The sequence below is a fragment of the Myiozetetes cayanensis genome, unplaced genomic scaffold, assembly GCF_022539395.1.
Source record: "Myiozetetes cayanensis isolate MyiCay16 unplaced genomic scaffold, myiCay2020 scf40, whole genome shotgun sequence".
NCBI classification, from domain to species: domain Eukaryota; kingdom Metazoa; phylum Chordata; class Aves; order Passeriformes; family Tyrannidae; genus Myiozetetes; species Myiozetetes cayanensis.
The window spans coordinates 1,214,673-1,234,973 of NW_026087632.1; the positions used below are offsets into that span (position 1 = coordinate 1,214,673).

At 43.9% G+C, this 20,301-nt stretch overlaps 1 protein-coding gene across 3 annotated transcripts in view; it reads right to left on the reverse strand.

Annotated features, from left to right (window-relative positions):
- Positions 1-9,381: 9,381 nt before the first annotated feature.
- Positions 9,382-20,301, reverse strand: part of BICD2 (BICD cargo adaptor 2) — a 68,768-nt gene continuing 57,848 nt past the window's right edge. The window contains exons 7-8 of one of the 3 annotated variants that reach the window (XM_050330262.1): positions 14,719-14,884; positions 9,382-11,483 (exon numbers count right to left, since the gene is read on the reverse strand). In XM_050330262.1, the coding sequence (XP_050186219.1) occupies positions 11,478-11,483; positions 14,719-14,884 (172 nt within the window). In that variant the 3' untranslated portion in view covers positions 9,382-11,477. Of the gene's footprint in view, positions 14,885-20,301 lie in introns of all 3 variants that reach the window. The other 2 variants (XM_050330261.1, XM_050330260.1) reach the window with 2 other exon arrangements.

A 20,301-nucleotide genomic window follows, 5' to 3' on the forward strand; every position in this document is an offset into this window, starting at 1 on the left:
TGCAGTAAAAAATTTAAATTTATGGCAGCACTGAAAGCGATTCTGTGGCTTTCACTTTAAATTTGGGAAAAAAAAAAGGTGAGAAAAAAAAAAAGACTGATCAAAGGTAGCTTTCAAGGGAAAATATTTTTAAGCCAAAACCCTACTGGGGTAGGGTGTGAGGGCTTTTTTAATTATACCTTAGGCGAAAAGCAAGTTTACTGCATATTCACAAACACCAGTTACCAGAGCAGCCAGGAATCCAACAGAAAAAAAGCACAGAGCAACAGACAGAAAAATAAGGAACTGCAGATAAGAGTAAAGCAGTTCTCCATTTGGGACACAGATCCTGTGGCAGTTTTATGCTCTGGCATGAGACTTTCAGAGCAGAGTCTGTATCTTAGCCCCACTTCATAAAGGAGTTGAACTTATATATATTTGTGGGGGCTTGAGTGTTAATTCTCTTTAACAATAGGCATTTCCAACCCTGGACTTTCTAATTTCACTGGTGTGCTGTAGATACTGGTTTAACAGGTTCTTTTCATTTAAATTGGTGCAGATCTAATTAAGGTAATATACCCCAGAATTGCTACTGGGACTCTCTGAAAGCAGAATTAGATTCATACAACAGGTTGTGAGTGATCAGAGGGGGTCACCTGGTTTCCAGAGCCTGATCTTCACAACTGAAAATGTCCTCGAGGGGGGCACCAGAGCCGTTCTTCATCTTCTCAACGCTGGGCTGGGGCAAACAGCTCTCCTGTTGCCATCAAATGACAAACAACAAGCCACAGGGCTGGTGGATCCATTCCCTGCCTGCTGTCTCTGGGTCCCTACATCATTAGGGGACTCCTAATCTGTCCACCAGAAAAGCTGCACTCGATGTGTGGCTGTCCAGGCTCAGCAGAGGGGGTGATGAGGTGTTGCTGACCTCACCTCGCCGTGAGTGCCTGTCTGTGCTGGCTGCCCCCGAATGCCAGGGCTGGACTCACCACAGAGCACAGCAGTGTTCCAGGAACCTCTGTGCACACACTGGGGGCTGTTTGCTGTGGCTTTGCATGGATATTTTTAGGTTGCTGAAAGCTGCAGCCTTGCCAGACGTGCACATTCATCTGCAGAACTGGGGGGGGGGGGATGAACTCAGTGACCCGGGAGGTCCTTTCAGCTCCCACGTTCATCAGTTACCCTGTATCACTTGATACAGCAAAGGAGGAGCTGTAGCTCATCACCACTCGATTAAACACTTCCCAACAACACTGACTTTCACACTACCCTCAGAAACAAGATGTGCTTTATGAACTGAACCATCAGGTACGGCACAGATGCAACGGGGGTTGTGTGTTCCACAGTCCGTGTCTTTCGGGGGCATAAACCCCATTATTCAAAAGGAAGAGCACAGAGGTACCTAAGTGCCCTGAGCAGGATTAGAGTTAAATCTTCTCACAAATTAAATAACCTAAAGGGCACTGGAGATTTTACCCGAGGTTTGCAGTAAACCTGAAATCAGCCAAACTGAGATTCTGTCACATTGCTGCTTTGATCACAGAGGTGTTAAAACCAAATCTCTGTCAAACAGGAGAGGAAAATACTGTATTTTTCTGGGCACCATTAGGTTAGAAATTTACTCCAGAAATGCTGACTTTTAAGAGATGCCACAATGGTCTGGCAGACATAGGGCATAGCTTTTAAATAGCAAGAAGGAATTACAGCACTTGACTTCTGTCACCCTATCATTGTTAATCTGGGTTCAGAAACAAACACTGACTCATTTTGAGTTCTGATAAAAGAGTTCTCATCTCTTTTTTTTGGTGTTAATTTTACTCTACATGCATCCCATGAGTTATGTAATTATTCCTTGACTTAGGGGTGACTCTGCAAATCAGTTGAAGCCAAAATATTTACTAAAACTGCTTTACTCTGAAAAGCAAAACAAAACAAAACGGTTAGTACAATATTTTTGTGTTCTGTTACTAAATCCCCCAGAACACAAACATGTCCTTTAAAAACAGAATGACAGAATGGTTTGGGTTGGAAGGGACCTTAAAGATCATCTGGTTCCAACTCCTACATATATATTTCTGTGTATACACATATATACATACACTTATATAAATCCTGAACTTCCTTGAAGTCAGAATCTGTGAGTGGCTTTTTAGCCAAAGCACTTTTATTTTTAGGTATTTATCTACCTAATTATAGAACAGATTCAGTTTTTACCTTGTGCAGGCATTTTGGATGTACCTAATAGACAGGAGTTGTTAGACCATCTGTTTGTCTTCACATCTTACATTTTCTTAGTTGTCACTGTAATGACCAAAGGCAGGCTCTAAGTAGTGTGGCCTTAACTAGGAATCCATTTGTGAGGCTTAAATACAGCAACTGTTCCCCCACATGACTTTACTCATGAGGAAAAAAAAAATACAGTTGGAGATGAACTGCAGATCCAAGAGTGGAGTTTCTGGTGGAGTTCCTTTAAATCTCTGACAGAAATCAAGTCCTTCCTGGAGCACTATTAGCCTTTGATTGTTGATTAAATAATAGAATTATTTACCAGTTATGCCACTGGGATTAATTACTGTAGTTTCTACATTAGCACTAGGCAGCAAAACTTCCTGAGCTAATGAAACCAGGCTTTTCATTTTAGTAGGTACAGTTTGGTCCATTTAATTTGCTCAGCTTTGTTTTTCTTCCCATTATTGTTGTTAATAATCGAGTAACCTATCTCAGACCTTCCTCCAGCAGTGTCCAGAAAGGAACAAAACACATTTGTGTGCTAATCCCTTCTGCAGAAGAGAGGAAGACTCCACCTCAGTGGAGACTGAATCACTGAAGAGGGAAGTGGTGGCAGTGGCAGTGCAAACCATTTTGGTCCTTTCTGTGTATTTACCAGATTCCCCTAAAACATGGCCAGTTTTTGCCTACATCTGCAGCTTACCAGGACTCGGTAGCAAAGTTCCATCCACTTTTTCTTGCCTTCATACCTGAGTTCTCCCCACTGCAGTCTGGGTTTTCATCCGGTCCCATCACAGAGCCCAGGTTGTTTGGCACTGGGGAAGGTTTTTTTTCCCCTGATGGTAAAAGCCTCTATCTCTGGCATTACTTGTTTTTGGGAAGAGTAATAAGCAACCAGAAAGGTACCCCATGAGCTCGGGTCTGGTGCAGCAGAGAGCAACCAGCCAGGCACGTGTTTGTTCAGAACTTTTCCAGACTGGGTGGTCATGCTGTGAACAGAGACTGGGTTTTCCTGCAGTCGTTGAAGAGGGGGGGGAAAAAAGAGATTTGTAAGTAAGAAAATGGCCATAGAAAGCAAAATGAGGAGGACACACAACTAAAACCAAGGCAGAAAAGCACAGAACATTCCACAAACACAGCTATCCTATCTCCAAATGGTTCCATGCACGGCACTGCCCTGAGCTGACAGGTGCACCTTTCCCAAAATGTATGTTGAAACGAGACAGAACAGAAACAGCAAGAAAGGACCAAGAAGCAGAGCAGAGATGCAGGAATTCACTGTTGCTGCTTAATGTGAAGTAGCTCAGCCCAATGTGCCTCTCCCATCAGTTCTAAATCTTTTCCCACTCAGTTGCAAAGCAAGAGCAGATCCCTGGTTCTCTGACTCCTAAATACAGCGTGAGATCCCAAACAGGGATGGGAATGACAAGAAAGAGAGCCAAAGCATGACATCTCCTATAAAATTCCCCCCATAAAGCTTCATGTTCACGAGATGCCAAGCCAGCAACTTGTTGGAAAACCAAGAAATACATCCGAGGTGAGCTGTGCAAAGCCAAGAGGGGAACAGGGGCGAGTGGGAGGGAAGAATTCTTGAGACAAAAGTCAAATCTTTTAGCGGGGAGGAAACGTGGCCGGCTTTGCTCTGCTCCCAGCTCCCCCTTTTCCCGCAGCAGCCGAGGGTCCCGTGTGCGGGATGTGTGGATGGCGCTGCCACCTCGTGTCGCCTGCCAGAACTGCTCCCGCTCACACGGGGCTGCAGGCGGTCCAGGCAGAACGTTTCTTTTACGTTTCTTACCATTTTTTATCCCCCGCTATGGAGTCTCCTCGTAGACCAGAGTCAATCCTTATTTCCCAGAGCTGCCTTCCAAAGGGAGCTGCTCCAGACACTGAGTAGCTGGGTAATTAAAGAGCACGAGGGATCTTAAGCTGGAAATGTGGTGCTTTCAGCACAAGTGTCATGTAGAACAAAAAGCAGATTACAAAAACTCATCTGTCCAAAATTCATGCCTTGATTTGCTTGGGCACTGAGTATAAAACCCACAGCCAGTAATGCCAAACATTCCCCTCGCAGTTCTCATGGGCACTCCTGTCTCTTGAAGCTCAGGTGGACCAGTTTTCTTCACACTTCTTCAGCCAGTCTGACACTGCCCAGCACGAGCAGCTCGACAGGAGAGTGTTTGTGTTTTGTGTCAGGAGCTCCAGGAGTCTGTAGTTACACAAACCCTGCAGCCTGTTTTTGTGAACATAGCATTCATTCTGCAGGGACCAAACTTAGTTCTCTTCATGCAACAACACAGAAACTAATTTAGTTTACAAAGTGTTCAAAAGCACCCTAACCTGAGGCTGCTCAGATGGATTTGCTTACACTTGATATGGACATTCAGGTGTGTGGACATTCACAGCTGTGCTTAGATTGACTCAGATATTAATTAGAAGATTGGAAAAGACTTCAAAGATCATCAAGTCCAACCATTCCCCATCACTGCCATGCCAACCACTAAATCATGACCCCAAGTGCCACATCTACACGTCTTTTAAATCCCTCCAGGGATGAGGACTCCACCACTGCTCTGGGCAGCTGTGACAGTGCCTGACCACCCTTTCAGTGAAGAAATTTTCCCTGATATCCAATCTAAACCTCCCCTGGTGCAACTTGAGGCTGTTTCCTCTCAGCCTGTCCCTTTTCCCCCCTCCCTCCCTGGGCTTTCCCCTCCTGTCAGGGAGTTGGAGAGTGACAAGGTCCCCCCTGAGCCTCCTTTTCTCCAGGCTGAGCTCCCTCAGCTGCTCCTCATCACACTTGTGCTCCAGACTCTTCCCCAGCTCCGTTCCCTTCTCTGGACACACTCCAGCCCCTCAAGGTCTTTACTGTCATGAAGGCCCCAAAACTGACCCCAGGATTTGAGGTGTGACCCCACCAGTGCCCAGCACAGGGGACAGTCACTGCCCTGGGCCTGCAGCTTGGAAACGAGGGTTCCTGGAACCCAGGAGAATTGCATGAGACATTCTGAACCCACTCACAAGTGCATTCAGATACGTCAGGGAACACATTTTCCCCTCCCATGTTCTCCTCGTTTTCTCACACTGCTCCTTCCTTCCCTGGCCTCGTGTTCTTTCTTTGTGCCTCCTCCCCACCCCTGGCAGCTGCTGAGCGTGGTGGCTGATCCCTTGAACATGGGGAAACGCACACTCTGCAGTCTGTACCACCAGACTGCGCTGAATTGCCAGCTGCTTTTTTGGAATTGAGTTTTTCCTAGGCTTTATGCCAAACAATCCGTGCCCATGGAAGATCCAGCTGCTTCAAGCTGCTCAAGAGTCCAGCCTCATCCATTGCTGCCATTTTTTCCTTCCTGCCCCTTTCACACTCTTGCATACCTTCCTGTGGTGTTGGTTTTTTTTTTACTGCCTCGTGCAGATCACACCCTTTCACTGTACTTTCTTGTTTCCCCTTCTGCCACTTCCCCTTCTCCTCACCCCACAGGAACACATTCATTTTTCTATGAATAGGTATTTGGCTTTTTTAGCTTTCTCCTTCTTTAGCTTTTCTGATGAAAGGAACATCCCTTCTGAAACAGGACACTGGTGAAAACTGTCCTTCAGAGGAATGGAAGAAGCAGCAACGAAAATTTCGCTCCCTACAAATGGCACAGGAACGGAAGAGGATTTATGTGCCAGCAGGTGTTCTGTCAGAGTTCTTAACAGAGCAGCTCTGCAGATGTGGCTCTGAGGGGGATAAGAAACACAGGTGAGAAGAGAAAGGCCTGGATTCTTACCTTGCTTCCCACTGCCAGCTCAGGAAGGTGGAACACAAACACCCCCTTTAGCTCTCATCCCTTCCCTGGGCTGTGATTCCAGTCCTGCTGTGCACTGCTGGTGGCCCAGAGGGATCGTGCACAGCCCTGGCAGCCCAACTGCACCTCGTACTGAGGCAGTGAAAGGGACTGCAGCCTCTGCACCACAGCTCATACGAGTGTTCCCAGCCATTCCATGCTCCTGTGTTCCAGTTAAAGGCTGAACAAGCTTTTAGCAAGTATTTTCTCGCAGAGGGCAAACATTCAATCAGCAAAGATACATCTGTATTTTCCTATGTTACTTAAAAAAAAATAAACACCCGGGGTTTCATCCACATAGCACAAAAAGTCACTGATGCAAACTTTTCCTCTTCCCTCCCTTTTTAGTATCAGAACTAAAAGCAGGAACTGAAGAAAAACCACAAACCCTGACCACCAGCAGCAGTGCTGCAGTTAGGCACGGAGTTTCAGGCTCAGGGTGGATCTCAGGGAAAGGTTCTTCCCCCAGAGGGTGGTTGGCACTGAACAGGCTCCCCAGGGCAGTGGGCACAGCCCCAAGGCTGCCAGAGCTGCAGGAGGGTTTGGATGATCCTCTGGGGCACAGGGGGTGACTCTTGGGGATGGGCCTGGATGATCCTTGTGGGTCCTTCCAACTCAGCACATTCTGGGATTCTGTGATAGCAGGAAGCTGATGTTCCACTGCTGGATCAAATACCTCACCCCTTATCCCTTGGTAAGGCTTTGAGCTGCATTAATTTGAATTCCAGCGTAGAAGGCATAGAGGCAAATAAGCTAAGGACCATTTGAGATCAGCAGAAGCTGCCTGAATATTTAGTCAATATAATTAGGAGTAAGGATAACAAACTGTCTTAGTTAGGAACAGTCTCATCAACAGAAATTAAGGTGAAAATGTTTGTTATTAGGGAATTGCCAAGCTGAGTGCTTCCCTAAAATTGAGGTAGCATGGACCTGAATGCTGGAAGACTGTTTACCCTAAAATTTCTGTATAAAACCACCATGAGTGAGGTTTCGTGGAGAAGATAGAGGAGAAACTATCTTTTTAGTGTCAAGCAATACAAAGCAGTGCATACTTAAGTAAACTGTTGTTTTTTCTTCTCTCCTTAAAATTAATTATGAAGGTTTGTAATTCCTCAAATAGATTCCTGTTTGAAAACAGAAGTGATCCATTTGAAGAAAGATTTGAAAATACTGTTACTGAGAATAATGGATAGTTCAAGTGCCAGCAAAAATTTATTTTAAAAAGTTCTGTTCTTTTAATACTTTTTTTTTTTTTGGCTCTTATGATCTCCTTAAAACCATATATTAAATCATCAGTTTGGAGTTTTTTTCCTGCCTGTTAGGCCTGTTACAGTAGTTTAGCCTAGGACATTCACAACTCTAATGTCCACCTGCTGACACGTATTTTAAAAGTAACATCAGAGATTAGCTTTGCCTCTGAAATACTCTTAACATCTGGAACCAGATCCAGCTTGTTTGTTGCCTTTTGGGGTTTTTGGAGTGGTTTTTTTTAACACAGTTACTGGACCTAAGACATTTTACAACCCCCTCACTCGATAATTATGAAACCTGGCAGCTTAGCTGAGGAGCAGAATGTCCTGAGGTCACCGGGCTGGGCAAGGTAAGGGGCAGAGCAGCTCTCAGGTTACCTTGGTAATTCTGGCAGAAATTTGCATTTGCATCCCCCCTCCCTCCTTTTCCTGGGAAAGGACTGCAGTGCTTCTAGAAGAAAAGAAAGGACCAGACTGAAGTCATCTTCTGAGTGGTTTGTACATGAGTGATTTTCCCAACAACCACTAATGAATGTTTGCTTGAAGCTTTTATAGATAAACACTAATGATAACACTCAAAAATAACAATATAATCAATGATATTAACTAGCTACTTTGCTTGGGTTTGAGCTCACAGAGGTGATCTTCACATTGTTTAGTTGTCTTTTCTAAGTTCTTGGGTGGAAAAATACCTTTTCTTGGGCCTGCAGGGCAATCTACTTCATCACAAGAATGTGAATATAATTTTGAAACTACAACTCCTGTAACTACTTGTGTAGCTGAGATTTACCATCTTACCTACTGGGATCTCCAAAAATGTCTTAATTTTCATTGCCTTCTTCCCACAAAACCAGGTCCACGGGGACTTGCAGGTCTCCTCTCCTCTTTGGGCGTCTCAGCACATCCAGAAATCCTCCCTGTTCCTCCCCTGGGAAGCACAGCTTGTTTTCAAGCCTTACTTGCAAGAAACGCTGCTGCTGCATTGCTGACTCCACTGCAAGCACAAGTGTGACATTCACTGGCAGATTCCTTTCCTGGAGACTGACTCCAGCCACAGCTGCAGCTGGAATGCAGCTGGTGACCCACCCTCCATCTCTGCACAGGCAACGCTCCCCCCAGGCACAGGGAGGGGAATTTTCTGCACAGAAAAGAGTCAAAGAAATTGATGTTTTAATTAATAGGCATTCACCAGACAGGCTTTTACTCGGAATATTCTCCTTTTGTTCTCTCATCTTCTTTCTTACTAAGGCATTCTGGAATCATGCTGTTTGACTGTTTAACAGGCCTGCTCTCACTGCAGATGGATTTACACCGTGTTCCTTCCCTAGATCATCCTGCAGGTAAAGCTCCTGTTTTAGAAAGTGCAGAACTCTACAGGCAGGGCTCTGCTAGTTCACTGCACCCCACTGAACGAGTGTTGTCAATGTCCAAGGAAGAACTGGCATCTTGCCCTCCAGGTATAGATTGTGTTGAGGAGCTGGTGTCAGGCAGCTGGGCTGCTACCAGGTAGAGAAATCAGCAGAATGGTTCTGGGAACCCTACCTGGGGTCAGAAGAGTCATTAATCTAGAGTATAAAACCAGGTTGAATGTTTCTAGGGGCCAATATCAAGTCACTGATCTGGGGTACATTTTTGTGTTGATGGGGCAAACCTGAGCCTTGCCCTCAGACTTGGGGCATTCTCCTTTTGTGAGTTTGTTTGTTGACTCCATTGGACAAACATCAACTTAATGCTTTTTCACAGAACCCCTGACTGGTTGGAAGGGACCTTAAAGACCACTCATTCCACCCCCCTGCCACCAAAGCATTATGTCCTACCCTTCTTTGACATGTACCAGGTACAAGTGTTTGCAAAGCTCTTCAGTGACACACACGAAACCAGCCTGATCCAGGCCAAAACTAACCCAGGAAGACCTCATGGAACGACAGGGGACGGTTCTCCCTGAATAGGAGCACAGAGAATTAATTTTCTAGCTCAGCAGCAAACTACATGCAAAGCATCCAGTTTCTCCCAGACAGAAATCCCTGTATATTTGGCCTCCCGCCGAAAATCATCTCTGGCAGACGACTGAGACCACAAAACCAAGAGGCAGAACACACAATTCCTTTTCTCTTTTATTGCTCCTGCCAATGTGACCACCTTTACGCAGGCACATCGCTTTCCTACATCAAACACTGTTTCATTAATCTGGAAGCAACGTTTTTTGCCCTCTACCCCCTCCTAAAGTTATCCAATTAACACACAGTTATCCTTTTAAGAAGTTCCCACGTTTTAACTTTTTTTTTTTTGTTTTGTTTCTCAGATCTGTGTAAAGGTTACTTGGCAAGATTTACATGCATATGACGTTAAATGGAGACCAACCCACCACTAAAAGGTAATGCACATAGAACATAATACAGTACTTTGACATCATTTCAAATAAATACCCACATACAAATGTAGTAATTTTAAATGCAACAATATTTCTTATGAACCAATACTGTAACAGAAGATGGAAATATATAAAGTCCCCACATCTAGGAATAATAATGCTCTTTCCAGCAAACAGAAATCTCTTCCAGGCTGTCAATATTGGTTCAATTTGACCTTTTTTTTACGTTTTTTTTTCTTTTTGAGAGGAGCGGGAGAACTGCATCCCCCCCCACCCCCTCCAGCAAAGTACCAATTGAATCACTCCCCCAGGAGCCTCAACAAGCCTGTTGGCAGGGCTGGTTGACGCTCTTCCCAACTGTTTCTGTTTGCTGAAGTCACGCCTGGGTACAACATGCACGAGGAGATGTGGATGTGCCGCGCCCACACCCGCACGGGGCCGGCCCGCACCGGCCCACCCGGCTCCCAACCCGCAGTCGGGACCCTTTAGCTTTGTGGTTTTGTGTTTTTTGTTTGTTTGTTTTGTTTGCTTTCTCTACACCCCTGAATTTGCACGATGAAATATCATTGACTAACAGAATTTTTTACAATTCCTTGAATATATAATCTCTCTAAGCGCGACTACCGTTAAAAATGTGCGAAAGGGGAGGTCGCTTTGCACTTATTGCTCCACATCTTTGAACCAATCCCAAAAAACAGCCGTTTCGTTCCTCCTAAGGGACAGGACTTGGCCTAAACGCTACTCTAAGAGTCTCCCTTCAAATGATCAAAGGCACTACTGGCAATAATGAGTGACAGAAAGGCGCTGATAGATAACACCCTATCATTGACCACTTTAGAATTTTTCTTTCTAAATGTACCACAATTTGGCACAATAAAATGAAAAAGTAACAAAACAATTCCAATTTGGAATTTCACTGGTATAGTTGTATAAAATTCTGTTAATCAATAATACTTCGACTTCCTAAAACCCAGGAATTCTGGAATTTATAGGTAATACTACTTATTTAATATTTTTCAAGTGCCTATTACTGTTTTAACCAGAGCAAAGTCAAGTTTTCTTCTTGTTACATTGAACTATTCCTAAGAATAATAATACAATATGAAAAAAACCCCAGAATTTGAATACCCTGGATTTCTTAATGAACATGGCAGTTAAAAAAAAAAAAATCAGTAATTTAAACATATAAAGCTTAACATTTTATAATAATAAAAAAAGATGCCGAAGCACAGCACATAGTTTAGCAGAGCTCCTGGTGTTTTTTTTTGCTGAAACTCTTTTCTAATCGCAATCTAGAGCCCCCACAAAAATCTCTGCCACATGCTGATATATAATTCATAAATCACAAGTTCCAAATTGGAGAGAGACTATGAGCACAAACCACTGCATTTATATAAACTCTTCTACATAAGGAATTAAAGAAGCTAAAGAAAAAAAAAAATATCAAAAGTGCACAGGTTTAACAATCAGGTAAAAAAAAATGAGCATCTGCAATGAAATCAATTCCCCCGTCCGACATTTCTAGGAGAGCACACAACTAACACGGTGAGCGTTACATTTGAAGGAGGTTTCTTCAGCACTTGTAAGGTTTCTTACTGCAGCAGCACTTATTAAGTAAAGCTTGTTTGTGGGTTTGTTTTTTTTTTTCATAGCTTCAGGCAGAAAGGGAAGGGTTCAGGTGGTATGTGGGAAAAGGTGTTTTCAAAAGTTAGGGTCGGGTCAGTGGTTTCCACTCTGCAATGGGCCAACCACTTTGAACCAGAGTGAGGAAGGCTAAGAAATGCTGTTGCACTGTTGGAAAGGCCTTCTCCAGGGACTACTCTACAGCTGAAAAATGGAAAAATAAAATAGCATTAGGAAAAAAAAAAAGAATCAAATAAAAAAAAAAAGAATAATCAGTGTTTATTTCTCACTTCAAAGAACTGAAAACTTAAGCCCATGTGCAGGTTAGTTGGCTGAGGGTCTGTTAGCTGGCTGGGGGAGCAGCAGCCAGGCCACCTTCCCAGCTGGGGGGAACAAGGCTCTGTGGGTTCAGCCTGGAAGCAACAGCTTTGCAGAAAGAAGGGTTCTTACAAGTACTGAATAAAGCTTTGCCGTTCAAGCACGAGTTAACAGCCATGGGTGCACAGGAAATGTTTTCAGTGAAGCTTTAGGTTCTCCAGAAACATGCAGGTCAGTGTGGCATGCAGGCCTATGCAGAGAACCATCCAGAAGAGCCTGCTCGCAGAGGTAGGTGATGGCTTAAGGAATTTTTCCATGCTTTATCCCAACCCATTAAGACTGATACGAAAGACTTACACAGCAAATGAATGTCTCAAAAGAAAAAAGAGGAAATCTTAATCGAGAATTAAAAGACTCAGTCTTAAATATTCTCTAAAAATACAAACAGCAGGATCGAGTCACTTTACGCTGTTCTTTTTGTGACAGGATGAACCATAAGGGTGACAGACTCGAAGAGCAGTCAGGCTGGCTTTTGGGGGTTTTAAAAGATTCACAACTAAGATTATTGGGCTAACAGCAAAATTGTTCATACTTGGAAACTGAAGGAATGAGCCAGGCCTGACAGCAATAGTCACCTGTCTGGTAACACTGAAATCTTTACAGAAAATTCCAGATAATTTGGGAAAAAAACCAACAAAAACAAACCCTAACAATGCATTCAATTATGCAACCTAACAATGCATTCTCCAGTTTATCCTTTTGCCATTAGCATTTTGCAAAAATACTGTCATTAGAGACATGGAAGCAGTGAGAACTGTGTTAAAGCTCCCTACCACAGCGGAAGCAGAACTGTAACTGTGTCTGTCGGAGCAGAGAAGGTTAGCACTCAAACACTTGCTGTCACCAAGTATTTTTAAACTGTACTTAATGCAGGAATGAGAAGAATAAAGGCCTTTTGGAAGATTGTGCAGCAAAGAAGAGAAAAGCAGGATTGAAAATCGTAAAAGATGCCTCTTCTAAAATATCAAACCTGCTATTTAGCAATATTAAAGCTCAAATTCAGGAGAATTCAGTGTTTTCTAAAAAAAGTAATAACAGACACATAGGGCCTAGTTTCTAAACCCAGAATTGCAGTTTGTTTAAACTTCCCAAGCAGTGATGTTTGAGCAACACATTAGAATTGAATCGCTTGGGTTGTTTTTTTTTTTTTTTTCCCCTCCTCTCCATATCAAAAAATGCAATCCTGGCTCCGGGCCGTGGCATTCCCACGGTTCCCAGCTTTGTAGCCAAGTTCCATTTGTTCAAAGTCTCACTGTATGAATTTAGAAAACTTCCCCCCCTCCCCTACACCCCTTAAAAATATCTGGGAAGCCAAAATCCCATGTGTTTTTTTTTTTTTTCCCCCCCTCAAGTGGGAAAACCAGCTGTGCTGTTCATTACCTTCAGTCAGCACTGGGCTATCTCCTGACTAGGCAGAGGCAGCGCAGGGGCAAGGGCTGAGCATCTGCAGGGCCGGGGCAGGGGAGCAGAACCACGGCAGAGGGTTGGAACGGCCCCAGGGACCGCCTGTTAGTAACGCTACAGGCGTACAAAAGTCTTGGAAACGGAGTACAAAACGAACAGGGCTTTACATTGAAATAAAAGTCTGAGGCGAGGCACTTGGACACTGCGGGTCAAACAAAGATCTGTGCCTTGCAGGGCGCTCCATGAATTTTCCACAATTTTAGAAGCAACGTTTTTCAATCTTTTTCTTTTTTTTTTTTTCCTCTCTTGTGTAGGCACCAATTATGAAGTACACTTTTAGACTATCAAACTTCTTGTTAATTAAGTGGCTAAAAAGGCCCCTTAACAGTTCAATAGCAGAGGAAGGTTTGTTTGTTTTTAAAGATTAATATGGATACTAAGCTACTTCATAAATCATTATCAGCAGGATGATCTGGTTCAATTTCCCGTGCCTCTAATGTAGAGCCCTGTGAAACACATGCTTGCATATGGAATGCAATTATCTTCTGTGTACTTTAAAAAAAAACAACAAATGATCAGAGCTCTGAAATGCTACCTATTTAGGTTAATACTGAAAGCTGTTTGTGACCAACAATGCTAGACCATAGTCACGTCAATTCTACACATACATCTTGTGTGGCTACAGTGATACCTCAAACAGGTTCTTTCCAAAGTGTTATGCTTGCAAAGAGCAACATGAAACCACAAAGGTCCTTTCATGACATAATTTCTTCAAGTGGAACTGTGTGCCAGGTAGGATCCCAAATCTTGAACATTTAAAGTTTTATTATCAGGTGGGGAAAATATTGCATATTTTTAATATAAATGTGCAAGTTTCTTCTGGTTATCCCTCTGAAAAGAGGGAAACAGGGCGTAAATAATGTACCCTACCAAGTGTTTTTCCAGCTTTTATAGCCTATAAAAGCTTTAGGACTTTGGTCAGTGGTGATACAACAGCAAGTTGTACCAACATCTGCCACACCAGGCAAATTGTTTGATTCCAGTCTCCAAATACTCTCTAATGTTGATGTTTGCTTTTCACCACTTCAGAAGCCACAATAACAAGGAAGGTTTTCTGTTTGTTTCTGCCTGTGAAAGCATCTACTGAAATATGCTGCAACCCTGGAGAAAGGATCACATTTGTGCTATACAAACTACAATTGGTAACACCAGATATGCTCTATCGGGTGTACCCTTAACACTTACCATAAACAGCAAAACCCAGACGTGTTAATTGTGGAAAAAGCTAGTTCCTTTCCACTATTAACTTGTTAATAGCATCCCCATACTTATGCATTAGTTACAGTTAAGAACACCATAATACAATCTGTATTACCTGGTTCCACAACATACTAGTACAAGTCAACTCACTGCGACATTAGATAGTGGGGATTTATTTACGCTGACAGTTACAGCATAAAATAAGATGCAGAATATGATTTTTTTAATTTTTTTTTTTCCCCCCTAGACACCTGTCCTAGTCACAATAGATTTTATATTTCTCGCTACAGAACACCTGGTTGTTGAGGACAGACCCTTCGGGCCTGTCCCCGCAGGACCGAACGTGACTTACGCCGGGGTTACTGCCCTTGGCTTTGGAGGCAGATTTTGTGCGCACCCTTTTGGACTGCTCGTGGTCCAGCTCCAGGTGCTCCAGGCGCTGGGTCAAGGCCAGTTTCTGCTGGATGGCCATCCGGAGCAAGGAGTTCAGAGTCTTCTTCTCGTCCTCGGCGGCCGCGAGCTGCCGCTGCATCTCGTCCAGCTGTGTGACGTACTCGTCACATCTGCAACGAGACACACCGGCCTTTAGCAACTGGGAGCCACCAACCCCGCTGTGCCCGGCCTGCACCAGCAGCGCAGACACCTGCACGCACACCCCTGGATGGGAACGTCGCCAGACCTGTAGGAAACCACATCTCCATCAGGGTTCTTAAAATCCCCCGCTCGGCACTCAGTGTGCTTTCGGGAGGGAGCGTAACTCACAGCCTCCCTGGGGGGTGGGAGGGGAGCCTGGTGTGTCTGAAGGGCAGTGAGATGTCCTCTCACAGCGAGTACAACCCAGGCAGTCATGTTACTTTTGTCTCTGCTTACAGAGACCACAGTGGTTCCAAGCTTCAGGCTGTAAAGGGTCTGGAGGGAGTGCTGTGAAATGGCCAGTGCTAAGATGGTCACCAACACCAGCTGATGAGCACCTGAACTGTGCCATTCCTTATTTACACAGAGTCCAAACGACAGATCTCCAGTGGTGACTGAACAGCAACTGTTAAAGACAAGCACCTTTCAGAATTCTACTTTAACCAACCCTGATTCCTAATGTAAGGATTCTATAAATAGGGGATGTTTTCTCAGTAGCAAGTGCTCTTTATATAATTGTTTTCACCACTGAAATCTATTTTAAAACAATTAAAGGAACTGAGTGTTACTGGGAAGGCTGTGGTGAAGCTGCATGAATGCCCCAAGCTGTTCTATCTACAGTCATTGTCACCGAGCCTGGAAGCTGCTTAACTTGCACCACTAATGACTTAAAAAATTACTGTCTTTACATGTAGATGCATATTTACTGCACAGAGGCACTTATGCATATGGGAAGAGAAATAAATATTCATAGGTACCAGCTGGAATTTACAATGGCCCTTTACAACTTCTTCATAAAACCAAAAGCATCAGTGGAGAAGTTCTTTTAATATTGAAATGGAAGAGCCCCTGACTTTAAGGGATATTTATCGTCATTAAGTAACATAAAGCAGAGTGGGAAAAAAAGCCACCACAAAACAAAACTGCATTGATATGCAGATTCATCAGCTGTGCTCATACTATCAATTCTCAAATTCTGCTCTCCCTGACTAAAGAGCAGGATTAGGCCTATATTCCTAATTATATTTGCTTGGGAAGAGAAAAAGGAAAAATAAAAAAACACCAGAATTTTATTTTTGAATACATATGGAGATTAACCAGTAGCCTAGAAATATCCATATAAAACTGCACGAACTATAACCGTGCTGCAACTTCGGAGACCAAGAGGTTCTGGTGAGTTTGGGACCCCCACATGCATGGGAATCTGTCCCCTCACATCTCTGGGCACCCTGGGCTGGAGTTCTCACAGCCTCTCCCACACTGTGCAGCCCAGAGGAGAACCAGCGTGCCCGGGGTTTCTCTTGAGGGCTGAGAGGTTTCCCTCCAACTTTCAAACACATTCGTGACATTTGAGGTGAAAAGCCAAGTGTGGTTATATCAGAAGCGACCTTTTTCTGCCCACACCTCAGATCTGGTTCCTTCCAAGCTCCACTGCTGCAAACCAGGGGAACGTCCAGACAGTGTTACCGACTCCTTGAGGAACGGAATGCGATTGCTGCAGGAAAATATAATCTGGTACCAGAGTGGGCTGTGCCTGCTCCCCTGATTTCATGCTCACTATTCCCCTCCCAAAAGGTCATGGGCAAGGGGGGCAGATCTCTTCCCCCACCCCAATTTTAGAACAGGAGATGATGATGAGGTAACAAAACCACGGCAGTGGAGCAGGGCAGGGACTGCTCACGAGGTCTTGCTCATGTTCTGGTATCACTCCTGCCTCTTGATCAAGCACAGCCAGTTGTGCCAAAGCCAGAGGCTGACTGGTGGCACAGGCAGATGCCTGGCAGAGTCTAGAAGGCAATGAAATCTTTCCTATGTGAACCAAGCTATAATTAAAGCCAGGATTTTGACTACAAAAGATTATTGTAACAAGCCATTATCTCATCAAGCTTCCTGTTAGCACAAAGATTTACAACATACACTGCCTAGAAATTACAAGGTATTCACTATTTCAAATACCTAAATTAGCTTTCTTTTTTTCCCCCTTTGTTTTCCACAGAATTACATTCAGGGAGTTCTTACTTCCTTTCCAACACCAGGGAGGTGTTATCAGTAGCAGCTGCAGTTTTTTACTGTACCTGAGCAACTCTTCTCACCTACGTAGGAGGGGGCTGGGGAGAGGCAGGAGTGTTAACTACTCTGCCCACACACTGCCCTGTATCCTGAACCCGGTTTCCCGACCTTTAAGCCAAAAGGAATCACACAGCCTCACAACCCAAACCCTGTCCTGGTGCAAGCCTGGCTGTCCAGGGTCAGAGAACACCACTGTGCAAAGCACAGCAATTATTCCCTGCAACAAAGGGTAGAGAAGTTCCCTACAAGCAGCTGTAGAAGCTGCACGCAGATGTGGATTGGGATCTGCCCCACTTCCTCCCTTCCTTCCTGCTGCTTGCTGACTCCCAGATTAATTTTCCTAACACCCCCCATCCCCAAACCCCAATAATGTAGCCTCCCTAAGACAGCACAGGCTCTGGTGCTGCTTTAGCTCTGGCAGCAGCAGCTCTGGCAGCACATCTTTGTGCTATGAGTGTGTGCATTTTCACTGCTCTGCAGACAGAACAATAAAAGCTCCTTCCCTTCTACAATTTCACGTGCCACCTGCTAAGCTACTTCCCTGCTGTACATCCAATAAAGCCAGAATAGGAGATGTCTTTGTTTTAAGACACACCTTTGAAAGAAAATAATTAAGCTTTCATGCTTTTAGGAAGGATACAAAATTAGCTTAAGCCTGTTGTACTTTCACACGTTCACAGCTTTAAGTAGATAGCGAACACAAGGCTTTGATGTTGCCTGTTTTTTTACTGCTGGCAATTAACAACAACAACAATAAAAAAAAGGAGCTTAAGGAAACCTCAACTAGATTTTTAAAGCCACCATCGGCTAAAACAAAAATCTACAAAGAGGGAATAAATACCCTAAGTGTTAAATACAACGATGAGAAATTAAATACTCTAAAACACTCTCTGAAGCCAAATTATTGAAAAACCTAACAATGGCTTATGGCATTTTTCAAAGCTCCACACCAGAGCTTCCCACAAACACCAGTTGTGCCTTATTCTACAGACCAGTTTATGGAAGCTTTAGCATGTACCAGTTTTAATACCATTTACAGCTAAATTCACCAGTAAATCAAGGTCTGTTTCAGGGGGAAAAAACCAAAACAAAAAGTGATGTAACCAAATGCACCTGGGCATAATCATACTTTTCCCTCTTCCCTGCAATCAATGAGAACCGTGTGACAACTTCCAAGGAAGCAAGACAGATGTGACTGAAGAAGGAATTGGAGAGAAGCATCAACTTCTTCCACCTTGAGAGATCAGACTGTCAATCCACATAAGAAATTCAAGCATGGTGGATTAACATCACAATTTCTCAGCTTTATTAAAAGCTGGGAAATGTACTAGCAAAGACACAGTCAAAACGAGATGTAAATGAGCACTGACTGCGCTTGGCTGCAAGAGATCAGCCACGTGCTGCTTCTAAGTCTTTATATTAGAAATTAATATTAAAGACTGATTTTTAACACCTTCCCCTTAACCCAACCCCTGTTGAAAACCAGCTCATCTGCAGAGAAAGAGACAATCTGTGCTCCCAGAGGAGCACAGGGAGGAGGGTACGGCAGCAATAACGCGACAGAAGCTCCTTTCACAAGGAGCTCTGCCTTTCTGCTCTGCCTCCTGGGGCACATGTGGTGCACCAGAGATGGGCTCCTCACACCCAGGGCAGATCTGGAGCCAGCCTGTACACCATTTGGATGTGTCAGTGGAAGAACAGAAGGTTGTTACTGGGGACTGACAGCAGGAGATGGGCCTGTCTTCAGAAACCACCAGATCATTCCTACGATCCCGCACAATCTGCCTGAGCCGTCTCCTCTGGGGGAACCCAAAGTGGCAGAAGCTCAAGCACGTCTGTGAGAGCACCTACAAGTCTCTGTAAGCACCTGTGCTATCTCCACACAGAAATTCTACTCCTCAGAACACACAGAGAATAAACAACAGAAGGAATATATGTGGTTTCCCACAGTAATATTCCCCAGGCCTTGGTATTCCTATGTGCAGTGTCACTTGAGTGAATCTACTTCTGCTTTCAATCCTCTCCTCACAACACCCCAGAGTTAGGCAGTTTACAGTTATAGATAAGCAACTTCAAGGCAATATGTATGGAAACCTTTAGCCAGCTGCAAATTTGTGATTACTTCCTCAATACCCTGCACTAAGAAAACTCACCTGAGTTGTATTATTTGAAATAAATAAAACTCATGGCCTTTATTTGCGTAACTTACTGCAGTTTTCACTATGAATGAAAAGGGTTTATATCCAGCTGTAGTTTTCTAGAACCTTCATAATCAGCCATGTGTAATCAAAGTCTGTTAGTAAAAGCTAACAGAGGAAGTAATCAGACCACAAATCTCTCCTGTAGTTTGAAACATATGGGAAGAATTTACCTTCTGCACTGAGAAGAGCAACCAGCCCCTCAGTGCAGGGCACTACAGCTCTTCCTAATTTCCACCAATAAAAACTCTCAAGGAGAGATGAGAAACTTCTATAGCAAAGTTTCTCCTGCTGGAATTCAAAAGAAAATGCCTTTCTCTTTTATATTTAAAGGTTAAAGGTAACAGTCCTACGCCCACTGAATTAGAAGTGTAAAGCTATCACACAGGGCAGAACATTTTTCCCAGCTCTTCACTGAAGGAGTGGCAGGGGGTGGAGGATCTAATCCCAAACTCCTCATCTCTCTGAATGAACACCTTTGTCCTGCCTGGATGTCTCCTCGCTTTCACCTGGGTGCAGGCAGCCCAGACCCTTTTTGTCTCCAGACACCGTTCATCACTTCTAGATCTAGCACCAGAAACAGGAGGCAAATGCTGTTACTCCCATCTGGGAATCCCATTCTGGAAATTTTTAAAGTCACAATTTCTCTGTCTGGCTTCTCTGACCATTTATCCTACGGGATATTTTTAGAGAAGTTGAATACTTTACCATGTGGGGTTCACTGCAAAGACCCTTTTTAGCTGTAACTCTCAGTCCTGTTCTCCACATGAATTTCAACTCCTCTGTGTTCTGCAGGCCTTTGATGTCCACAAACACAAGAACATTTTTCCCAAATGCTTTGAATACTTGGAAAACTGACAGGAGTGTGATTGCAGGCTAATGTGTGTGTTCATCTGACACACCTTTTCTCTACTAGAGAACCACTGCTAGCTGCCAGTTCCATATGCTGTAATCATGATTTTGTTTCTCTATCAAAGGCACTATCTTATAATTTTAATCTCTTGTTACATGCTCTCAGTTTTTCCAGTATGTTCTGACAGTTGCCACTTGTCCCCTTGCCAGCTCGTGGCAGTTTCTCT